The following is a 25,395-nucleotide window of genomic DNA, read 5'->3' as shown; positions in this document are numbered from 1 at the left end:
TTGCATCCATTGGTTCAGTTCTCAAATGACCGCAAAGTCAGGAGCCAGGACTTTCATCTGGGGCTCCCATGTGGGTACAAGAGCCCAAGCACTTGGGCCATCTTCTGCTGTTTTCCCAGGCGCATTAGAAGGGAGTTGGATCGGAAATGGAGCAGTTGGAATTTGAACCGGTGCCCATATGGGATGCTGGTGCCACTGGCACCTCTACTCCACAGCAGTGGCCCCTCACCAAAAACTTTTGATAACTGCTGGGTGTATTGAAATTACAGTAGTGACAAAGTCCAGCCAAAGATGTAATTATTCTCCCCTCTCCCTTTTCCTGCCCCTCCCTCTCCTTCTCATCTTCCTCCTTCTTCTAAGATTCATTTATTTATTTGAAAGAGTGAGAGAGAGAGAGGGCGAGCGAGTGAGCATGATAGACCTTCCATCTGCTAGTTCACTTCCCAGAAGGCTGTAATAGCTGGGACTGGGCCAGGTTGAAGTCAGGAGCTTCATCTGGGTCTCCCATGTGGGTGGTAGGTACCCAAACACTTGGGTCATCTTCTTACTGCTTTTCTCAGGCCATTAGAAGGGAACCAGATTGGAAGTGGAGCAGCTGGGGCTCAAATTGGTGCCCATATGGGATGCTGGCATTGCAGTAGAGGCTTTACTTGCTATGCCACAGTGATTATTTCTTTAATTTCAGTCCTTGCACCTTTACAATTATCCCTCTCACCTATGCAGTCATTATAACTGAAATATGAATTAGGACTTAGCATGTTGATCACTGAATTTAAAAAATTCAACCAATATTAATAAATTATTGTAATTTCATTTTAAGATTATTGCTCCACTAAAAATGTTAACAAATTTTTTTTTGAAAATTAAAAATCTTTTGTGTTATAAAAAATAAAATATGAAACTTTTTGATGTTTATAACCTCCACTGCCTTCCCAGGCCACAGCAGAGAGCTGGACTGGAAGAAAAGCAACTGGGACAGAATCCGGCGCCCCAACCGGGACTAGAACCCGGAGTGCCGGCACCGCAGGCGGAGGATTAGCCTAGTGAGCCGCGGCGCCGGCCTACGGTTGTGTTCTTGATAAGTGAAGTTGGCCTTCAATCTGAATTGGAACACGGTGGTTCTCAAAGTAGAGAGCAGCACCTGCCTGTCCTGGGAACTTACTAGAAATGTGACTCCTGGGCCGGATCCCAGACCTGCTGACCCAGGCACATTGGCCACCAGTCTGGCCAGGGGGTTCTGAGGCTCACTCAAGTCTAAGAACCACTTATGGACATGCAGCCTTGCTGGCCACCCCTTCTTTCTCCTTCCTACCTCGTCACGTATCTGAGATGCTTTCTTTGAGCCTATAGAGTGTCCACGTCTTAGCTCATACTTTTTTTTAATCTCCACCTCAGATTTTCTTCTCATTTTCTTCACTCTTCTTTCTATTGTGAAACATTGCTTATTAGTGTGATATTTCCAATGTCATTTAACAATGCAGATGCATATATAAATTAATGAATCCTCCAGATGTTTTTGATCAAAGTTTCTCATCTGAACTACGAAACAAAGAGGATGATTTGAGTGAAGGTTTTCTCAGCTTCCCCAAAGGTAGTACATCGCTAGTATCAATCCAAATGGGCAGGAGAGGAGTTCATTCAGTACACACAGTGGATGTTCTATGGTCAAATTCTCTCTGGGGAACCCAGGTTATTTGAACTGTGGACGTAGCAAGTTCCTAAAAGTTTTTGAGTTGATTGGCTTGTGATAATTATACAGGTAACATTTATTCATTTATTTATTTTAGATTACAGGCCCACCAGGTTGTGGAAAAACTCAGTTTTGTATAATGATGAGCATTTTGGCTACTTTACCTACTGACATGGGAGGATTAGAAGGAGCTGTTGTGTACATTGACACAGAGTCAGCCTTCAGTGCTGAAAGGTAAGTTTTACCATTTTCCACTATAATCCTTCACTTTTGTGACATATACAACATGGGATATTTACAAATAGGTTAACATTCTGGGTTAAGAGGATTATTTGATTTGAAAGGTAGAGAGACAGAGACAGAAGGAGGTCTCCCATCAGTTGGTTCACTCCCCAAATGTCCACAACAGTGGAGTTGGGCTGGGCAGAGTTGGGAGCCAGGAACTCCCTCGAGTCTCCCCTGTGGTGGCAGGGACCCAACTACCTGAGCCGTCGCCTGCTGCCTCATGCATTAGCAGGGAGCTGGAATTTAGAACAAAGCTGGACAGGTGAAGCCGCCACCTGCAGCACCGGCATCCCATATGGGCACTGATTTGAGACCTGGCTGCTCCACATCCAATCCAGCTCTTTACTATGGCCTGGGAAAGCAGTAGAAGATGGCCCAAGTCCTTGGGCCCCTGCACGCATGTGGGAGACCCAGAAGAAGCTCCTGCTTCCTGGCTTTGGATCAGTGCAATTCTGGCCTTTGCAGCCATTTAGAGAGTGAACCAGCGATGGAAGACTTCTCTGTCTCTGCCTTTACCTCTCTGTAACTCTTTTAAATAAATAAATAATCTTAAAAAAAAAGAACAGAACAAAGCTGGAACTGTAACCTAGGCACTTTGATAGGAGGTGTGGGTGTCTCGAGTGCCAGCTAAACCATTGCATCAAGTGGTGGCTCCCATCATTACAATCTTGATGCGTTGCTTGGGCTTGGCTGATACTGCTGCCTGCACAAAACTGGGACTCTCATGACAGCCTAATGGTTAAGTCGCTAATGGTTTGGTTTCTGACTCCAGCTTCTCGCTAGTGCAGACCCTGAGAGGCAGCAGTGATGACTCAAGAATTGGGTTCCGGTTACTCACACGGGAGAGCTGGATTGAGTTCCTGGTTATCAGTTTCCGCCTGGCCTAGTCCTGGCATTCATGGACATTTGCAGAGTGGGCTTGGAGATGGGAGCTTCTGTCTGTCACTGTCCCTCTTCCTCTCAGATTAAAAAAATTTTTAAAAGATACTAAAAAAATAAAATTGGAGGTCCCTTGGCAAGGAAGAAGTGGAAGTGGCTATTGGGTTGATAATTAACAGTGTCTGGCACAGTTGGAGTAGTCTCTGGCCTTAGAGAAGAGGTGGAAGAGACACATGGGGCCTAAAAAAGAATATGTTTTAGTTCTCCGTGTGTTTTAGTATAATCTTCATTTTGTACTTAGAAATCAAACTATCAGATCAGCACAGGTGAGAAAGTGCTTGAAGGAATAATATGAGGAAGAATTAGAGAATATAAGGTAAATGTTTAAAAGTAGAAGTAATTTGTAAATTTGTAGATTTTTTTCTTGAGAGAAAACAGAGAGTAAATAAAAAACTACTTTATGTTTAAAATGCATAAAGGAAAAAAACCCAGATTTCTGCTTGTGATATACTTTAGAAAGATTAGTTACATAAATGTATATGTATATGTATTTAAAAGATTATTTATTTGAAAGGAGAACAATAGAGAGAGATATCTTCTATCCACCAGTTCACTCCCCAAACAGCTTCAACCGCCAGGGCTGTGCCAGGCCAAAGCTAGGAGCCAGGATCTCCATCTGGGTCTTCCACGAGTGTCAGGGACCCAAGTACTTGAGCCGACATCTGCTGTCTTCCAGGATGGGTTAGCAGGAAGCTGGGTCAGAAGTGGAGGCAGGACTTGATCCCAGGCCCTCCGATACAGGATGCATGTGTCTCCAAAATTGAGTGTATTATGAAGACCATGAACTGACTAGTTTATTTTCCATGTCATTTAGGAAACAATAATGAAACTGTATGTTAGTTGTGCCTGTTCATCATAGACTTTGGTTGTGTATCTGGGCTGTTTAACAGTTAGGTATAGTCTGGTACTGATCCTGGGGTGCTCAGGGACTGCATTGGTCAGGGAATGTGAAGCAGGCAGAATTCTGGATCCTCTTTGGGGTGTTTCACAAAAGTTCTCTTTTGATTTGTTTTGCCTGTTGGACTTCTGCTTAAGATGTCATACAGTCTTAGATACCATATGCTTATATATGCCTTGAGGATGTGGATAAATAGGTTAATCCAGTGACCATCCCCATATTTTACTCTATGGAAATTTTGGTGTCCATGAGGACTCTAGTATGTATGGATTGAATGAATAATATGTTGTTTTTACGAGAGATAATTAGAAAAATATGGACTTGGGGGTTGAGAATAATAAAAGAGGAAAGCAATATGGATGGGAAATAGTAATAGAATTTTTTAATGATTTATTTTATTTATTTGAAAGGCAAAGTAATATAGAGAGAGGGAGAGACAGAGAGAGAGAGGTCTTCTATCCACTTATTTACTCCCCAAATGCCTACAATGGCTGGGGCTGGGTCAGATTGAAGCCAGGAGCCAGGAGCTTCCTCTGGGTCTCCAACATGGGTACAGAGGCCCAAGTACTTGGGCCATCTTCTGCTGCTTTCCCAGGTGCATTAATGGGGAGCTGGATCAGAAGTGGAGCAGAAGGAAACTGACACCCACCTGGGATGCTGGCATTGTAGGTTGCGGCTTTAGCTGCTGCACCACAATGCTGGACCCAGTCAAAGAGGTTTTTGAAATAAAGCTTTGGGAGAATAAAATAGGTAAAGAGAAATAAGGCTGGGTCTTAGAATGACCAGTGGAAGAGAGTCCATAAATGTGTGAGAAATGGCCAGATACTGGGAAGCAAGAGGTGGGACCCAGAACCCTGGAAACTGGGGACCTGAGGGGCTAGGATGTAGGACTGGAATTTTAGGTGGTGAAGTGGACGTTTCTGAGTATAATGAAATCAGAAAAGCTTTGAAAACTGGAAGAGAGATACAGTCCAACAAGAGAGGAAGGCATTGATAAAATAAACCCTAAAATATAAAATGATAACTATCATAAATAGGTATACAAAGGAGAGGTACATATTGTTTTGGTAGGGAGTGGAAGCCACGTCTGATCTTACACCTGCAGAGGCTGCTGTATTTGGTGTGCATGTCACCTCTCAGGCTGCTGCGTTGCCCCACAGTAGTGCTGTCCAGTCCTACCAACTGTTTAGGATGTCTTGCTTTATGAGTCAGAGCATAACATAAAGATGGAGGCCTGGCAGGCAGTGGTGCTGGCCAGCCGTGACTTTGACTGACTTTGAAGGCGACACCAGTGCGTTCTCAGGACCGCTGGGAAAAATTCCCTCTTCCCATGTTTTTGAGACGGTCCCTATTGTGGGTAGGCTTTCCTGCCAGTTCTAGCTGCCTTGACATTTGTGAATCTAGATGAATTAGGAGGGAAGGGGTTGCCTGAAAGTTTTGTAAGATAAAAATTAGTCATAAGAGCTTGTTATTATAACAAAACATTGTAATTTTCTGGAATTTGTAAGTAACTCATAGGTTCATATTATTTTATTTAGTAATGCATAGGAAATGAATGAACAGGAAAATAGTATGTATATATGTATAAGAAACATTGATAAGCCATTAATTTACATCTCAGCACAATTTTAAAAGATTTATTTATTTATTTGACTGGCAGAGAGAAAGAGAGAGAGAGAAAGAGAGAGAGAGAGAGAGAGAGAGAGAGAGAGATCTTCATCTGCTGGTTTGCTTCCCAAATGACTGCAGTGACTGGAGCCGGGCTTGTCCAAAGCCAGGAGCCAGAAGCTTCTGGTTCCTTTACATGGGTGCAGAGGCCCAAGTATTTGGGCCATCTTCCACTGCTTTCCAGGTGCATAAGCAGGGAGCTGGATTGGAGGTGGAGTAACTGGGACTAGAACTGGCGCCTAAATGGGATGCCGGCACTGAAGGCAGTGGCTTAACCCACTATGCCACAGCTCTGGCACATCTTAGCACATTTATGATGCTATATTTCAACTGAAATTTCAGAAAACATGAGGGTTACTGAGACAATGAAGTTGAGAGCCACTGCTAAATAACATTTTATAAATAAGAGCATTTTCCAGCATAGTACAATTGACATTCATCACGCAACAACATTGTGAGATGAGCAGGGTGGGTGTTATGATATCCTCCTAGAAATAAGGAAAATAGGACTCAGAAATCGTGCAGTTTGCCCAAGATCATTTGACTAGTAAGTGAGAGGTGAACTCACATCCTTTTTCTTCTAAAGTATGCTTGGAAATAATGCTTGACTCTCAGAAAGGATTCAGGTATGTTTTCTTTCATTCATTCAACAACACTTGTAGACAGGTGAGCTTTCTATCTGTGAATCCATCTTTGCCTCATTTCCCATTGGGCATTAGTCTTTTTCTTCTTAATGTCTAAGTATGTATATATTTTCTGGATGATGTTTGTCATTTTTGCACATTACAAATGCCTTTGTCTGTTCAGTTATTTGTCATATTTATCTGTGGTGTCCTTTGTTCAGCAGCAATTTGTAATTTTCAAGTTGTTGCCTTACAGTTTTGGGTTTTGGATTTGAATTAAGTTTCCCATATCATTAGATAGAAAAATATTGTCATACTTTTTAATAATATATTTATAGTTTTCTTCCTAATTATATCTTTGATCTGTCAAACCCATTAAAGACGCACTTATATCAAGTTTTTGTATAACTACATTTTCACCCATAAATACTGTACACCAATATTGTAAATATTGCATATTCCATCAATAGTAATTTAGAGCCTTTATCAACATTCCATGTTTTTAGCTTCCTTCTTCAATTTTTATCATACTCATGGTAAAAAAGTGATCTATCATTGTTTTAACTATTTTGGACCAGCATGTTTTCATGTGTTCATTGTCCATTTATATTTCCTTGGCAAATTTCCTAGAAATACACTTTTGCTATTTTTCCTTGTCTCTTTTTCTTAGGGGTTTATAGAAGCTCTTTTTGTGATTTTTGTTTTCTGGCTTTCTTCTGCATTGATTTATCTTCTTTATTATTTCCTTTTCTTACTTTAGGTTTCATTTGTAAATAGCTAAAGGCTTGGTCATTGGTTTTTGAACTTTCTTCTTTTCTAGTACAAGCACCAAATGCTATATAATCCTGTTTCTCAGTACTCCTTTAGCTGTATCCTGCACATCTTACTGTGCCATATTTTCATTTTCATTTAGGTAAACATATTTTCTAATTTTATTTGTGATTTATTCTTTGATTGAAGTGTTTAGATGTTTTAAACAGTTTTCAACTATTTGAGGTTTTTCTGAATATCTTTCTTTTTTTTCTTTTTTTTTTTTTTGACAGGCAGAGTGGACAGTGAGAGAGAGAGAGAAAGACAGAGAGAAAGGTCTTCCTTTGCCGTTGGTTCACCCTCCAATGGCCGCCGCGGTAGGCGCGCTACGGCCGGCACACCGCGCTGATCCGATGGCAGGAGCCAGGTGCTTCTCCTGGTCTCCCATGGGGTGCAGGGCCCAAGCACTTGGGCCATCCTCCACTGCACTCCCTGGCCACAGCAGAGAGCTGGCCTGGAAGAGGGGCAACCGGGACAGGATCGGTGCCCCGACCGGGACTAGAACCCAGTGTGCCGGCGCCGCAAGGCGGAGGATTAGCCTAGTGAGCCGCGGCGCCGGCCTGAATATCTTTCTATTGTTAATTTCTATTTTAGTTCAAAGGTCATATTCTCCATGACGTCAGTTCTTTAAAATTCATTTTATGGCCCCCATTATGATCTATGAGGGTGAATATCCCAAGTGCACTTGAAGAGAGTATGTATTCTGCTGTGGTTGAGTATTTTATAGATGATAATTAGGTTTAGTTGTTCATTGTGTATATTCTTACTGATTACTCTGACTAATTTTTTGTCGCTTACATAGAAAGGAGTATTGAAAATTTCCAAGTACAATTTTGGATTTGTATTTTTAAATTTTAGGCTTCAGGTTTTTGAAGCTCAGGGTTTTTTTTTTTTTTTTTTTTTTGGTACATAATGAGGGTACTTTTTAAAATTTCATGCAAAATGGAATTAAAAGATAAGTTTATTTTGGTTCAAAATATTTTGAAATCCTTGCATAGTTTATGTTTATAATATATGTTTTCCGTGTGCTTTTTAGAAGATCCCTAGTACAATAACAAATATTTTAGACTTCTTTTTTTTAAAGATTTTATTTATTTGAGAGGTGGAGTTACAGATGCTGAGAGGGAGAGACAGAGAGAAAGGTCTTCCTTCCATTGACTCACTCTCCAGATGGCCAAATCGGCTGGAGCTGTGCTGATCTGAAGCTAGGAGCTAGGAGTTTTTCCCCGTCTCCAATGTGGATGCAGGAGCCGAAGCACTTGGGCCATCCTCCACTGCCCTCTCAGGCCACAGAAGAAAGCTGGACTGGAAGAAGGGCAGCCAGGACCAGAACCAGCACCCACATGGGATGCTGGCGCCACAGGTGGAGGACCAACCCACTGCGCCACAGCACCAGCCTCATATTTTAGACTTCTTGGGCCATAAATCTCTTGTTTCTTTTGCAGCTACTCAATTCTGCTGTTGTAGTGCAAAAGTAGCCATAAATAGTACATAAAAGCAATAGTTGTGGGTCTGGCGTTGTGGTGTAGTGAATTAAGCCACCGCCTAAAACACCAGCATCCTATGTGAGCACTGGTTCAAGTCCCTGCTGTTCTACTTCGGATCCAGCTCCTGGGTTAATGGACCTGGGAAAGCAGCTAAAGATAGCCTAAGTATTTGGGCCCCTGTTCCTTTGTGAGAGACCTAGATGAAGCTCCTGGCTTCAACCTGGCCTAGCTCTAGCTGTTGTAGTCATTTTTGGAGTGAACTGGTGGATGGAAGATTTTTCTCTCTTCCCCACTCCCCTTGTCTCTGTAACTCTGCCTTTCAAATAATTTTAAAACAAAAATTAAAAAAAAAAAAGGTGTGCCTGTGTTCTGGTAAAAGTTTATTCACAAAAATGAGCAATAGGCTGGGTTTGGCCTACATTCTATAGTTTGCTTTATTTACCTCCTTGAGGAAATTTGTGAGATTAATAGCTGCTTTGAGTTTTTATTAATCTGTGTAATTTTTGGTCTGCTTTTGTTGATCAATTTTTTCTCCTGGTTTTGCATCTGTGGATGGTTTCAGTATTAAAGTGGAGTCACTTATGTCAAATCCAAACAAATTGGAGCTGGGAGGCCACGAAGGCAGGCCCCTTGTGAACATATGCTCATGCTAAGGGCTATGGGGGCAGGGGTAGACATTTGGCACAGTGATTAGTTAAGTTGTTGCTTGGGATACCCACATCCCATAGCTGTGTGCTTCTGATCCAGTTTCCTGCTAATGCACACCCTGGGAGGCCCAGTCCCTGCCACTCACGTGTGGGATCTGGATTGACTCTTGGGCTCCTGGCTTTGGCTTGGCCCTTCCCTGGCTGTTGTGGGCATTTGGGGGTTAAACCAGCATATGGAAAACATCTCTTTCCTCTCGTTCTCCCTCTCTCTCTCTCTCTCTCTCCCCCTTTCAAATGAGTAAAAAATTAATAATAAAAAAGGAGAACTACTGAAGGACTCTGATAGCAGAAAACATTCCAGGTACATTGTTTCTGTAAGGACAGAAGCAACCATCAGTGTTGCCAATGAGTAAACTCCAAGTCCTGTAACAAGCCTTGCAGCCCATGGTCTTTGGTTCAGAACAGCTTTTGTGGACATAACCGTTTTTGTCTTTAAAGCCTCGGCTCTGCCCCAGGCCCCCCAGATGTACATATAGTCCCCTACAGCATATGTGTCCCCTGTAGCACGTGTGTCCCCTACAGCATGTGTGTCCCAAATTGCAATCTGAATTGTCGAATGAACAATTGCTGAATACACTCTTCCTCTGGGGAGTCTGTCCGTCTCTGTTGTTATTTTAGGCTGACAGATCTTTTCCTCCTTTCTATATGTCTGATTTTTTTTTGGTTAGCTGTTATGTATTGTATTTTGCTCTGCTGGGTTCTGGATTTCATTGTATGTTGTTGAAGAATGCTAGATTTTGTTTTAAGGTGCAGTTACATATTTGGTTCTTTTGGGGGCTTATGGCAAATCCCACATACTCTAGTTGGAGACTAATTTTTACCCTGCTACTATGGTGAAGCCCCTCTGAGAACTGTACCTAATGCTTGGTCCTTTTACTCTTCACTCTTGTGGGAGCACAGACTATTCCCACCCTGTGTGAACCTTAGGAGTTGTTAGGTGTTTCACTTCTTGGTGGATCATGGGTAGTTTCCTTTCACACATAATGCTGATAAGTTCTGGAGCCCATCCCTTTTGAGATTTCCACAGTGCTCACCCTGTGCAACTCCCTCTTCTCTGGTCCTTTGTCCTGTAAATTCCAGACACCTTGGCCTTCCAAAACTCTGATCCCCATATTCTCAGCTCACGTTGTTTGTCAAGCTCTGTCGGATTTACCCTTGTTGCAGCCTGGACTCTGCCTTTGGCAACAAGCTGGGAAAATTATAGACTCACCTTAATTTGTTTTCTTTCTCTCAACGATCATAGTTTTGAGCTGTCTGTTGTTCAGTGTCTGAAAACTGTTTTTTCAAATATTTTTCTTTTAATTTTCATTTATTTGAAATATGTGTGTGTGTATGTGTGTGTATGTGGGGAGGCGGAGAGAGATTTTACATCTGCATTTTCACTCCCCAAATGCCCACAACTGCTGGGGCTGGGCTGGTCTGAAGCCAGGGGCCTAGAACTCCATCCACATTTTCCATGTGGGTCCCGGGGACCCCAAGTACTTGGGCCATTATGTGCTGCCTCCTGGTGTGTGCATTAGCAGGGAGCTGGAACTGGAAGCAGAGCCAGGACTTGAGCCCATGCATTCAGTTATGAGATGTGGGCATCCCAGTGTCTCAACCCCTGTGCCAAATGACTATCCCTGTTTCATATATTTTGTCTACTATTTTAGTCATTTATGATAAGAGTGCAGTTCCCACACCAGTTGATCCTTTGTGGATAAAGTAGAAATTCCTCTTTTTCATTCTCTCTAGAATTCACTCTGGTCAGGCTTTGGTTCCAAGGCCTATACTGAAACTGATTTTTAAAATCTTATACAACCTAATAGCAGCATCTGAAATATAGTCATGGATCGTCTTGATGGGGACATGTTCTGAGAAATGCATTATTAGGTGGTTTTGTCATGCGAACATCATAGAGTATAGTTAAACAAACCTGGTTGGTGTATGTCAATCACTGGCCATGGTCTCTTTAGGCAATCAAGAGATGTGGTAAACATATAGACACATGAGGCTGCTTGTGGGTGTCACATGGCATATTGTTTTACAGTAAACTCCTTTTTATCAGTAGAAGGAGTACACTCTAAAATAGTGAAAAAAGCATGGCAAATACATAAACACTAGCTTAGTTGTTTATTATCAATATCACGTTTTAGGTACCATACATAGTCATGTGTGTTCTACTGTTACACGCCTGGCAGTGCAGTGGGTTTGTTTACACCAGTGTCACCACAAACATGTGACTACTCTGTTGTACTTGGCCTTGACAAAGGCTCAGACATCAGCAGACGAGAGGAACTTTTCAGCTCCGTTCTTTTTTTTTGACTGTTTAAGGAATTTTCATTAAAGCAAGAATTTTATAATCCAAATTACGTTTCCTCGCTCAGTTATCAATTCTGTTCCTTAAAACAGAGCTGACATTCTGAGCTATTCCACAGTAAAGAATTACAAAATTAAAGAAAGGAATGCTTTAAATTTTTGTACTTTGCTGAAAATTCTTTTTTCCAGGGTCTATAAAACATTAATTTGTTTTTATATTTTACTTTTTTTTGTGTTTTTTTTTTCTTTCTGTTTTTAAATCAATAGGTAATCTAGGACTAGTATGACCTAAGGGACCACCATCATACATGTGGTCTGTCAGTGACTTAAACATCATTATCTGGCACATGACTGCACTTGATCACTTCCTTTTTCTTGCTAGACTTTCTTCACTTGGCCTCTTGGAACCACTGTCCCTTGATTTTTCACCTACTTCTAGACCAGCTCTACTCAGGGGCATTTGCTGGATCCTCGTCCTCTTTCCAACCTTTAAGCCTTGGAGAACCCCAGAGCTCAATCCTGGGACCTTTCTCCTCCTGTATCTATACTCAGCCCCTGATACCATCTAATCTCATGATCTTAAAACCCATTAGGTTGATATCTGAATTCTGAGCTTTCCCATGAACTTCAGATTCATGTCCACTTGCCTACTGAGGTGGAACATGTATATGTGTATACACACAGTTGTCTTACTGTGTCCACAACTGCATTATGGATTCTCTCCTAAGAAACAACAATAAGAACATACAGACAGCTAAGAACCAAAGTCCTGATCTGAATCCAGTCTCGTCTCCATTTCAATAAATGATAATGCCATCGGATACTCAACAGATTAGTCTAGAGATCCTGTCAGTCCCTCTTTTGAACTATATCTTTTTTTTAAGGATTTATTTATTTATTCGAAAAGCAGAGTTACAGAAGAGGGTGACACACACAGAGTTAAAGAGAGAGAGAGAAAGAGAGAGAGAGTGAGCGAGCGAGCTTCCCATTTACTGGTTCACTCCCCAAATGGCTGTAACAGTTGAGGCAGGGCCAAGCTAAAACCAAGAGCCTGGAACTTCATCCAGGTCTCTCACATGGGTAGCAGGGTCGCAAGCACTTGGACTATCTTTCCCTGCTTTCTCAGGCACATCATCACAGAGCTGTAGTGGAGCAGCTGGGACTTGAACTGGTGCTCATGGGATGCTGGCATTGCAGGTAGTGGTGTAAGCTGCTGAGTCACAGCGCCAGCCCCTTTCAAATAAATAGAGTGACAGAGAAAGAAATCTAACCACCCACGTGGAAGACTCAAATGAATGGATGGAAGATCTCTCTGTCTCTCCCTCTCTCCATCCTCTGCCTTTCAAATAAATAGATAAATCCTTTTTAAAAAAATTGTTAACTGAATGAATCCTAAGTGCATCCTCTAAAAGGAATAACTTTTTTATAAAAAGATGTCCACTAGATGGCAATGTTTTCAAACTTTAGTTATTGTGTGGGGGCAAAAGATAGGCCTTTCTCTGTTGCTTTCTCTAAACAAACAAACAAACAAAAAAAGGTATTGGTGTTGAAGATTGTCCTAGAAATTGCTATGATTAATGCAAAGCATACAGAATACTATATTTTACTTGGTTGTGATTTATATTTTTTCAGATTAAAAAAATAAAAAAAACATTTGGAGAAACTCAGAGAATTGCAGCATGTTGGTGTAAACTACCATCAGTAGAGTTACTGAGTGTGGTAACTGAATGAAGGTGGCCCATGCTCTGATGTTGCCCACTGTTCTTCTGAGAGGCCCTGATGGAAGGAGACTGTAGCAATAGGTTCCAGAGCCATTCACCACTCAGGTTACTTGTTGATGCTAGCACTTGAGTACATTTGTCAACCATTTTACTGTTGCCAGTGACTTAGCTACCTTTTTTTTTTTTTTTTTTTGATTTATTTTATTTACTTGAAAGACAAAGTTACAGAGAGAGAGAGACAGAGAGAGAGGTCTTCCATCCACTGGTTCACTCTCCAGATGGCCGCAATGGCCGGAGCTGTGCCGATCCGAAGCCAGGAGCCAGGACCTTCTTCCAGGTCTCCCACATGGGTGAAGGGGCCCAAGCACTTGGGCCATCTTCTACTGCTTTCTCAGGCCAAAGCAGAGAGCTGGATCGGAAGAGGAGCAGTGGGGACTAGAACCGGCCCCCGATATGGGATGCTGGTGCTTCTGGCCAGGGCTTTACCCCTTTGCGCCACAGCGCTGGCCCTCGATTTAGCTACCATTAGTCTTGTTGCTGATCCATTGGACATGCAAATGTTGAACAACTTCCATGGTGGTTTCTGGTTGGTGTTGGCATATCTGTCCTGTTAAAAATTTGTGGGTTCCAGGTGCCAGAGCTATCTTTAGCTCACTTCTCTAACACTAAGCTGAACAAATAGTTGCTCTAATCAGAAAATTTACATACTTCCGTCAGATTTTAAGAATTTGACTGTTTTGCCTCCGTCAATGACAACATATTTCATCTTGCTTTTCTCGCTCCCCTCATGGCCGTCTGTTTCAGTCTCTGTGCCTCTTGCAAATACTTCTGACTGGTGTTAGATTCATTTTGGTTTTTTGTTACACATGTTTTGATTTTGTTTCTTGCTCCTTTTCTTGTTCACTATACTGACTTTTTTTCAAATTAGTCAAAATATACTTTCACAAAGTTGTTGATTGGTTCTCTTTCTCTTCTCTTTTTCTGTTTTAGATCTTTCCCTTTAATTCCTGATGATAGCATTTGTAAGGAACTTATTTTGTTTATCTCTTTAAAGTTCTCAGCCTCTTCTTGGAGCTCTATTTAGGCATTGAAAACACTGTTCTTTTGTACTTCTGTGTCTGAATGGAACATAAAATATAGGATGTTTTTAGTGTTTACAGTCTCTCCTCCCAGTCTCCCTGTGATGGTTAAGTACTAGGGCTGATAAAATTTCATTTTAAATGGGAAACAGTTACACTCAAAAAAATTTTTTTAACCAGAAATGATTGAAATTTCTAATAATGCTCTTTGTGCCTTAGACTATGAGTGGCAATCCTTACTTTGTTTCAGCCCATTGCTCCCCTGCACCTGTTAGAGAGTACTTCAGAAAGCTTGGGGAAAAGAGAATTAAAATTGTGAAATCCATGGGGGGAGGAGTGTTCAAAAACATGTATTATGAAGAAACAGTGCATGGATCACAAAATTTTTTGTACCAAAATAAACTTATCTTATTCCATTTTCCATGAATCTTTTGAAGTACACTTAGATTAGTTTTAGGTTTGAGGGAGCAGGTGTTTGGCCTAATGGGGAAGATGCATACATCCCACAACCACATTGATTCTCTGCTTCAGCTTCATGCCAGTACACTCCCTGGGAGGCAGTGGTAATGGCTCAAGTAATTGGATTCCTGCTTCTCATGTGGGAGACCTGGATTGAGTTCCTGCTTTCTGGCTCTGGTTCTAGAAGTTGTGGGCATTTGGGGAGTGAACCAACAGATAGGAGCTGTGCTTGCGTGTGTGTGTGTGTGTGTGTGCACGTGCGTGTGTGTGTGTCTGCCTTTCTCTGTCTCTCAAATAACAACAAAAAAGATTTAGATCTAGCTTTGAGGCCAGAATTCACCATTTAGAAAATGGTTTTTTTGTTTATAAGAAATAATTGGATAGCATTCATTTGCTTAGATAATTTTCTGTTTACTAAGAAACTACTGAGTAACATTTATTTGTCTGAATTAAGTTTTAATTGAGAAAGCATATTTTTCTGGAATGAGTCATGGAGACTTATATGATTATATAATTATATATTAGATATATGATTATTAGATATATGATTACTAGAAAGATAATAGACTGTTTTTGTTTAAAAATGCTTTTTGTTGAAGAAAATAGAAGTGATTTTCTTATTTACTAAATATATGTTGTGGCTGCTAGTTAAAACATAATTTATGAAAACCATACTTATTCTCAGAGTTAAGTCTTGGAGACACTGTTGCTTACTCTTAGGTGAGAGGTCCCAAGCCCTTGCTGGACTCATGCTCCAAAGGCTACCCTCTGATAGTGCTCAGGAAGGAGAGCCCATGTGCGAATTGGGCAGACTAAGCTCTTGTCCTGAAACCTGCTCCGTGCTCAAATTCATTAGAGCTTTGGCAGTGTGGCCCTAAATATCATTGATTGTTTCCATTTGTGCTCTCTCTCCCTCCCCCAGACTGATTGAGATAGCAGAATCCCGTTTTCCCAGATATTTTAACACTGAAGAAAAATTACTTTTGACAAGCAGTAAAGTTCATCTTTATCGGGAACTCAGCTGTGAGGAAGTTATGCAAAGGTATGCTGTTTCAGATTTTGATGTTTCAGGAAAAATACTTTGAAGATAGCTTTCAGCTTTTGAGTAAAAAAAGTATCCTGACATATTACATTTACAGGAAATAATTATTTCCATATTCTTGATTTGCTATAGCCTTTTGGTTGAAGTGTTTCTTTAAAAATGAAAAAAAAGATGAAATGAAAAAATGTTTTCAATTAATTATTGAAGTGGTATATTTATTATATGTTGACATATTAACAAAGTACCTCAGTGTTTACCAGCTTAAAGTGGCACACATCTATTATCTTGCACAGTTTCTGAGGGTGAGGTACAGGGAATGGCTTAGCTGGGTTTTTCTGGTTCAAACTCACTCCAGAGGTTACCCTGAAGCTATTTGTCAGGGATGTGGCCATCTCAAGGTTTGATAGGGGCTGGGGTATTTATTTTCTTCTCTTTCTAAAATTTATTTGAAAGGCAGTGTTACAAAGACAGAAGGAGACAGAGGGAGAGAGAGCGAGCGAGCTCTTCCAACCGCTAGTTCACTGCCCACCTGGCCATGCTGGCTGGGTCTGGGTCAGGCTGAAGCCAGCAGCCTGGAACTCCCCTGGGTCTTCCACATGGGTGCCAGGGGTCCAGGCACTCAGACCACCTTCTGCTGATTTCCCAGCACATTAGCAGGGAGCTGGATCAGAAGTGGAGCATCCAGGACATGAAGTTGTGTCGGCGTGAGGTGCCTGTGGTGACTTAACCTGTTGCACCACAGTGCTGGCCCTGGCGCCAGAGTACTTCTTTCCAAACTCACTCATGTAGTTGTTGCAAGGCCTGTATTCCTTGCTGGCTGTTGGCCAGAGGTCTCTTCTTCGCCATTCCACTGAATGACAGCATAGCAACTTTCTTCCCTGAGAGAGAGTGGGCAAGGAAGGAGTGCCCAGGATGGAAGCTGGAGTCTTCTGTGGCCTACTCTCAGAAATGGTGTCACGTGTTAGTGGGCGCTTGGACCAACTCTCTCTGGTCCAGTGTGGGAAGAGACTGTTCGAGGATGTGAACTGACAGGAGGTTGGAGGAAATGGGGGCCATTTTGGAGACTGGCTCCCACAAGCAGTTTAACTCTACAACTGGAACTTGAGAAGTATAGAGGAATCATGGAATTCTGAAACTACATGAAAACACTTTGCTCTATTTCTGCAAGAGTACAATATGTGTACAGGAGCTGAAAATAAGTTATGTTTACTGAATTTTTGCAATCATTCATGTAACTCAGGGAAGAACATTTTGTGGTTTAAACCTTTGCAATACCCTATTTTGTTATTGCAGCTGAGATTTATCTATCATTTTACAAATTCTGCTTTTATAGGATCGAATCTCTGGAGGAAGAAATTATTTCCAAAGGAGTTAAGCTTGTGATTATTGACTCTGTTGCCTCTGTGGTCAGAAAGGAGTTCGATACACAACTGCAGGGCAATATCAAAGAAAGGAACAAGTTCCTGGCCAGAGAAGCGTCCTTGCTGAAGTACGTGGCGGAGGAGTTCTCCATCCCCGTAAGTTTTTCTTCTTCCCTGTTTTTTCCTTACACTTCTTTTCTTTCATGTTAAATTCACTGACATACTCTATTAAAGGAAAACGTAAAACAAGTGTTTTTTGTAAGTAGTGGTTTCATTGCTATTACCCAGTATCACCATCTTCTTAAATTAGACCATCTGCTGAGATTATTTTATCCTTTTCATAATTTGAACCTGGACAGATTTAAATGTTGTTTTCAGAAGTTCCTAAATTACTCTTTTTCTTCTTTCTCATTGTTTGCTCTTTGTATATATTTTGTATCACATTGAGGTGAACATTAAATACCGGAACTCCATGCACTTGCCTAGGTCTGTTTCTGGGCAGCTTCTTGTTTACTGCAGTAGTCGTTGGTTTTCCAAGGATTCTGAGGTTGAGCGGCAGTGTGACTGTGTTCAGTGCTGTTTTGTACACAGTAGCATTTGGTTTGCTCCAGATGGCCAGAGAAGAACCATTAAGGGAGGTTTGGTATGGTCAGTAAGAAAAACCTTGGAAGACTCTCTTGGCCTGGCTTTTGTTAGTAGGCATTGTGGTCAGGAAGTCTGAAGACGGTATTGCAAGAGTTGCTGGTGTGTGAGCTCCGAGACTCGAGCACTGTAGGGCTTTTCAGTTGCAGTTGTGCCTCATCTCAACAGGAGAGATAAAATGTGCTTATGGTTTTAGAATTTTTACACTTGATTTTGGAAAATTAAAACCTTGATCTTTGCAACATACAGAATATGCAAAAATTGTGTAAACTATCACACAGCCTTTGAGACTTGTAAAGCTGGGAGAGAAGTCAAGGGGAAAATGGGGCATATGAAAAGTTCTACACATCTTCATGTCTTTTTAATTCATATTTGGATTAAAGGGCAGTGTTGTAAAGTTTATCTTGGATGATGCTGATCTCAGGTGACTCCTCTTCCTGGGTAAGGAAGGGTCTCTGCCTTTTGTTGTTTTGAATAGAGCCATCTGAAAAAATAAGTACCTGGTGTTCTCTCTCTCTTTTTTTTTTTTAGTCTTTGCTTTTGCTTTTCTATTTATAAGTGCAAAATATGCTATTGCTTATATAACAACTTTGTGGAATTGATTTTTTTGTGACCGGTAAGTATTGATTTTAAAAGGCTTTTTTGAAAACTACTTCCTTTAGGAAATGTCAGAATTTTCCTAGTCTAATTGCCACATTTAAATGGAAAATCATGAACTTTCAAGTTTTGGTACTATACTTTGAATAAGTGACTTGAGCTAGTATGTTGTGTTCAGGAGTGACGGACCTGGTGCCTGCTTGCGGTTCCTCAGACGCCCCTGCCCAAGGGGTACTTGCTGCTCCTCCTCTGGGGAGTCCTGCTCTCAGGTCACCTTCTGGTGAGGAATTCCCTAACCACAGAAGCACTGAGTGTGCCCTGCCTCTCCCGCTCTGCTATTGTGCTTTGTGTTTCTCCATCACAGGTTCACCCTAGCGTGTCGTATTTTGTGAGTTTATTGTTTGTGTCCCCCTTCCAGTCCACAGAGTGATTACTGGGACTCGGTCTACTTTCAGTGCCTAGCAGACAGCAGGCATTCACTAAATAATTCTGAATGTGTGAACTGCAGACACTGCTTTTCTCTTTGATCTCGGGCCAATCTTATATCTATTGGTACTAAACTTATTATTTTTTCAAAAGTCATAGTGTGTGGTTTTAAAAATTTATTTGTGCTTGAGAGAGACGTTAACTGTTTGATTCACTCTTTAAATGCACAAAATGGCAAGGCCTGGGCTGGTACTGATCCTGGAGTTCAGGTCAGGTCTCCCACATGGGTAGCAGGGACTGAACTACTTGAGCCATCACCACTGCTTCCAGAGGCTATATTGGCAGAAGGTGGAATCTGGATATGGTTAAAACCCAGGTAGTGAGATGGGGGATGTGGATGTCTTAACCACTAGGCTAAATGCTGGCTTCTGTGAACTCTGTTTTCAGTATTTGCGTTTAGCCCTAATTTTAACCTGTATTCCCTGAATACTATTTATTTTAATAGTAATAAAATGTAACGTTAGGTGGCAGAATGTCTTATATGTGAACTGTACTCAGATTACACCGGCATCTTATAGGAAGAAAAAGAGGCCAGCACTGCGGCTCACAAGGCTAATCCTCGGCCAGTGGCGCCGGCACCCTGGGTTCTAGTCCTGGTTGGGGCTCTGGATTCTGTCCCGGTTGCTCCTCTTCCAGTCCAGCTCTTTGCTGTGGCCCGGGAAGGCAGTGGAAGATGGCCCAAGTGCTTGGGCCCTGCACCCACATGGGAGACCAGGAGGAAGCATTTGGCTCTTGGCTTCAGATCGGTGCAGTGCACCGGCCATAGTGGCCATTTGGGGGGTGAACCAATGGAAGGAAGACCTTTCTCTCTGTCTCTCTCTCTCTCCCACTGTCTAACTCCACCTGTCAAAAAAAGAAGAAGAAGAAGAAGAAGAAGAAGAAGAAGAAGAAGAAGAAGAAGAAGAAGAAGAAAAAGAATCCTAAAGATATTTAAATTTGGAAAAGGCTTTAGAGATCTACGCAGAGAGCCAGACAATAGAAGAGATTTTTGTCTCAGTCTAGCAAAACTATGAGAGGCGAACGTCTGATGGCTTCTGCGGACCGGGTGGGAAGCTATGCATTCCAGCTCGCTTTCTGACCTTGGATCTGAGATGGTGGAGAGGACCAGGATCCTGCCTGGCACGTTGACACCCTCCAGCTCTCTCTTCATTCAAATAAGAGTAGGGAATAAAGTCACCTTGGGTGATGGATAAGTACTTTTTTGAATTTTTAAATTTCTCTACACTGGGCATGAAATACTTTTGTAATATGGGAAAGAAGCTTAAAAACTAATTAGTATGTAATTTTGCTTGTGATGTTGTATGTGTTTGTGTACTCATGTATGCATATTTATTTTTGTATGCAAGCATGCTTGCATGCATGGAGATTTCAACCTCCTCTCTCAGTGATTGACAGAACTGGTAGATAGAAAGACAGTAAAGATGTAGAAGGCCTGAGTTACATAGTCAACAAACTTGAGCTAATTGACTTTTTTTTTTTTTTTTTTAAAGAATTATTGATTTGAAAGAGGAGTTACAGAGAGAAGTAGAGCCAGAGAGAAAGGGAGGTCTTCCATTCCACTGGTTCACTCCCCAAATGACTACAACGGCCAGAGCTGAGCTGATCCGAAGCCAGGAGCCAGGAGCTTCTTCCAGGTCTCCCGCACGGGTGCAGGGGCCCAAGGACTTGGGCCATCTTCTACTGCTTTTGCAGGCCACAGCAGAGAGCTGGATCTGAAGAGGAGCAGCCAGGACTTGAACTGGTACCCATTTGGAATTCCTGCACTGCAGGCTGGGGCTTTAACCCACTATGTCACAGTGCCAGCCCATATTTATTCCTTTCAAGTACACATGGGATCTTCATTAATATAGACCCATTTAAAATGTTGAAATGGTACAAATGTTGACCATCAGCAAATCAAACTATAAATCAATAACAGTAGAAAATATTTGGAAATTAAACAAAGCCTTCTAAATGATCCATGTGTTATAGAATAAATTGCAAAAGAATTTAGAAAATATTTTGAAGCAGATGAAAATGCAACATCAAAAATGTTGCAATACAGAAAAAGCAGTGATTAGAGGGGAATTTGTACAATTAAATGCTTATCATATAAAGGAAAAGATTTTAAATTAATGATTTATTTTCTTATAAAAAGCAGAAAAGAACAAATTAAATCTAAAGTAAGCAGAAAGAAGGAAATAATAGACTCAAATAGACATTAATGAAATTAAAAACAGAAAAACAATAGAGGAAATATATGAAATCAAAGATATATAGAAAAAAATCAATGCAATTCATAAAACTCTCCCCAGATTTATCAAAAATAAAAGGAACAAATTTGCAGTATTAAGAGTGAAAAGGGGGATATTATTATAGACCCTACAGACATTAAATGGGTAGTAAGGGAATGTTACAAAAAACTTTCATCCAGTAAGTTTGATATTTTAAATGAAATATACAAATTCCTTGAAAGACACAAGCTTCCTAAGTTTCCTGAAGAAGAAATAGATAACCTGAACAACCCTAAATCTGTTAAGGAAATTGAATTTGTAGTTAAAAATCTTGCCACAGAGAGGGAGCGGGAAAGGGGAGGGTTGCGGGTGGGAGGGAAGTTTGTGGGGGGAAGCCATTGTAATCCATAAGCTGTACTTTGGAAATTTATATTCATTAAATAAAAGTTAAAAAAAAAAAACCAAACAAACAACCTTCCCACAAAAGAAACCCTAGGTCAGAATGGCTTTACTGGTGAAATCTACTAAACATTTAAGGAAGAAATAATACCAAGTCTATAGGAATTCTTCCAGGAAATTTACAAGAAAAGAAAAACTAGAGGGCCAGCAGTGTAGCAGCAGTTAAGCTGCTGTTTGGGTCTCTTTCATCCTTGACTGGTCTGCCTGCTTCCACCGCTGTGCGCTCCATGCCTCCAAGCTAGATTCTGGCTAGTGCACCTGGCGGCAGCCAGTGCAGCACATGGTGGCCTTGCCAGGCTGCTGCTTTGGCCTAACTCAGTCCTGGCTGTTGGGGGCATTGGGGGGTGACCCAGCAGATGAAGGATAGATGTCTCTCTCTCTTCCTCTCCCCCTCCCCCCATCCTTTGTCATTCTGCCTTTAAGACAAATAAATAAATCTGTAAACTAAAAAAGAAAAACTATATCCCCCATGAATATAAACACATAAATCCCTAACAAAATATTGGTAAATCAAATCTTGCAATAAATAAAAGGATAATATATCATGACCAAGTGGAGCTTATTTCAGGAACACCAGTGTTGATTTTGAATGCAACATGCAACTATAAAAATAAAAAAAAAATTAAAAAAACCTCCCATCTGACCATATGATCATCTTAGTAGATACAAGAAAGAAATCAATGAACAGAATTCAAAATCTACTCATGATGAAAACTCCAGCAAGCCAGGAGTAGAAAGGAACCTTCTCAACCTGATAAATGGTATTTACAAAATTCCTACAGCTAGCATCGTATTTAGAGGTGAATTATTGAACACTTTCTTCTTAAGATTGAGAACAAAGCAAAGATGCTCCACTCTTACCACTGATTAACAGTATACTATAGGTTCCAGCCAGTGTAATATGGCAAGAGAGAATTTAAGTACATGCACATTAGACAACAAATAAGACTATCTTTATTCACAAACACTATGATGTTCTTCGTTCAAAATTCCAGAGACTGTATCCCCTTAGCCCCTCCAAACAAAGGCTATTAGACCTAATAAGTGATTTTATCAAGATTGCAAGATACAAGTATCAATATATAGAAATCAATTGTTTTTTCTGTGTGTGAGCAAGAACAATTGGAAATTGAAAACAGCTACTGTAAGAGCACTAAAAGATGAAATATTTAATGATCAATATAATGAAATATATGTAAGATTTTTATGTCTCAGGAGTCTTTCTTTCAGAAATGTATTTACCAAAGAAATGATGGCATATATCCACACAAAAACCTGTATATAAATGTCTACAGTAGGTTTATTCATACTTATCCAATACCAGAAACAACTCAAAGGTGCATCAACTGGTGGAGTGGATAGAGAAATTGCTATTTGTACAATGAAATATTCATACACTGGAATGCTACTACTCAGCAGTACAAAGAAACAAGCCACTGATGTAATTGACAGGGATGAATCTGAAAAGTATTATATTAAGTGAAAGAAACCAGACTCCAATGGCTACATTTTGTATGATTTGTTTTATGACATTCTAGAAAAGGTGTAACTACAGAACTTACAATCAGGTCAGTGGTTGCAGGATCTCAGGGTCAGGGGATGAGGGCATTGAATACAAATGAGATGGTGGGAATGTTCATCATTTTGATTGTGGTGGTTACAGTATACTTAAGTTTGTCAAAACTTGTTGCACCGTACTCCCAACGAGGATGTTTTGATATGGAACATAAGCTTTACCTCAAGAAACAAGAACAGAAACCAAATAAAGGAGTGGACGTTTGGCTTAGCAGTTAGTGGGTGAGGCAAGCATGTCCCGTTTTGATGCGTCACTCTGCTCCTGACTCCAGCTTCCTGCTATTGCAGACCCTGGGAGGCTCAAGTGATCGGACTCCTGCCACCCTGTGAGAGGCCTAGATTGAGTTCCCTGCTCTTGGCTTTGGCCCCTGGCCTGGCATGAAGTAAACTAGCAGATGGGAGCACTCTCTCTCTTAATTGAATAAATTAAAAAAAAAATTTAGGAAGCAAATGAAACACTGAATGCTAAACGGATCTCTTATGATTCTTATTTATTCTCTGGCTTTAATTCTGTGTAACCTTGAGGAAAGGAAAATTGCCAAGTTTGTTTACACAGTGACTTTATTTCAGCAGTTCAAGGTTTGTCCTACCAGTCTTCTTTTGAAAAAAAAAAAATTACTGTTGTCTTTGGAATTTGTGTGATAATACCAAATTGTTGAAGTTTATTTCATGTTGTATCATAATAGCCTGCTTCAAAATTAATTTCAAAGTTTTTTTCCCCAGTGAGTTATAGAAGCTTTAATTTGCTGAGGGCTTATATATAGGTAAGAAGCATTGTGTAAATGTTCCTGATCCTCTTGTTACTTGTTGCCTTTTTTAAACTTTCTTTTCCTGTTTTCTTTCTTAACCAATATTTTTGTTGATGAAGGTTGTCGTCTTTGGGCAGCTTGCACACACAGTGAGCACAGTCAAGGTTGCTAGAAATGCCATGAGCCTTAGTGAAGACACTGAGGCAGGTTTCTAAAACCTGGACTGTTTCGTTTTCACCTCCAGAAGTTAGCCAGAGAGTTGTGTCTGAAATGCGTGCCTGCTTTCCAGAGATGATTTGTCTGCTGCAAGCATCCTTTCTCAAGGTTGAAGAAAAATGCACCTCGGGCTCTTTGCTTTGTCTTGTCTTCATTGGTGGTAACGAGATGTTATCATCTCAGTCAAGATTTAGATCTAGAGACTTTATTTTATTGGCTTTGTGGCAAGTGAAAAAAAAAAAAAAGAGCTTTGGAGTAGTTTATATGAGGAACACTTTTTACTAGTTTTTGTTGTTAAGCGGGGTAGGGAAGGCGTAGTGTTGGCACATAGAATTCTGCGTTTTCGGGACCTTCAGGGCCCCCACAGTCTTCAGGTCCTGCGTCTGGCTGCCGTAGATGGTTTGGATCCTTCCTCAGAGTTCTGAGATGTTCGGGCACTGACCTGGGGGGAGGACACCGGTACTTACTTGAGTCACATGGGAGTGAGGCAGGGCTCTTTTCCCTGTCACAGTTTATTATACTCGTTTATCTTTTTAGAGCTTTTTCTGATGGGATCACATTAAGGAGTTACACAGCTTTTCCTTTTATGATGTTTGTGAAATGTTTGATTTTCAATGTATTCAACATGTTTATAAAGTTCAAGGATACTTCAAAAAGTTCACAGAAAGTGGAATGAAAAGAAAGTTGATTTGATCACTGATTACTAAAGTAGGTTGTGCATTGGGTGGACCTATAGTACTACATTTGGGAACTAGAACAAAATGTTAGAAATACCTTTTTTTTTTTTTTTTTTGCAAGAACCGAAACATATTTTATCCTCAGCTATTGAGGATTGTTGTGCTAAATAATTAAATCACAGGGAGACTCTGCCTTGCCTCTGAATGAATGAAAGGACAGAATTGAGAAGGCAGAAATTCTTTCTACCCTTCTTCCCCTCTTTTCCTCTTAAAGATGGAATGTAAATGTAAATCCTCTTCTTGGAGACAGCCTTTGTCACCCCAAAGACAGCACCAGCGGAATACTCCAGCAGATCTTAGCCCATTGGTTTTTTTCCCATAGTTTTAGTTTTCTTACCTGTAAAACCCTGGAACTGCTCTTTTTTTTTTTTTTTTTTTGTCTTGCCATTCCTCTAAAATTTATTGCTTTTTGTTAAAATACTATTTTTTAAAAGATTTATTTATTTATTTGAAAGTCAGAGTTACACACAGGAAGGAGAGGCAGAGAGAGAGAGAGAGAGAGAAAGTCTTCCATCTGCTGGTTCACTCTCCAGATGGCCACAACGGCCGGAGCTGCGCTGATCTGAAGCCAGGAGCCAGGAGCTTCCTCCAGGTCTTCCATGTGGGTGCAGGGGCCCAAGGACTTGGACCATCTTCCACTGCTTTCCCAGGCCA

At 40.9% G+C, this 25,395-nt stretch overlaps 1 protein-coding gene across 6 annotated transcripts in view; it reads left to right on the top strand.

Annotated features, from left to right (window-relative positions):
* The window catches only part of RAD51B (RAD51 paralog B), a 636,755-nt gene that overhangs the window by 34,870 nt on the left and 576,490 nt on the right, over nucleotides 1-25,395 (top strand). For 5 of the 6 annotated variants that reach the window (XM_062181435.1, XM_062181432.1, XM_062181433.1 and 2 more), the window contains 3 exons: nucleotides 1,788-1,924; nucleotides 15,587-15,706; nucleotides 17,040-17,223. In XM_062181435.1, coding sequence (XP_062037419.1) covers nucleotides 1,788-1,924; nucleotides 15,587-15,706; nucleotides 17,040-17,223 — 441 coding nt within the window. The remainder of the gene's footprint in view (nucleotides 1-1,787; nucleotides 1,925-15,586; nucleotides 15,707-17,039; nucleotides 17,224-25,395) is intronic. The other variant, XM_062181437.1, reaches the window with a different exon arrangement.

Source organism: Lepus europaeus, chromosome 22 (assembly GCF_033115175.1).
Source record: "Lepus europaeus isolate LE1 chromosome 22, mLepTim1.pri, whole genome shotgun sequence".
Lineage (NCBI taxonomy): Eukaryota > Metazoa > Chordata > Mammalia > Lagomorpha > Leporidae > Lepus > Lepus europaeus.
The sequence above is the reverse complement of the archived record's forward strand: the minus strand, read 5'-3'. Positions and strand labels throughout refer to the sequence as shown.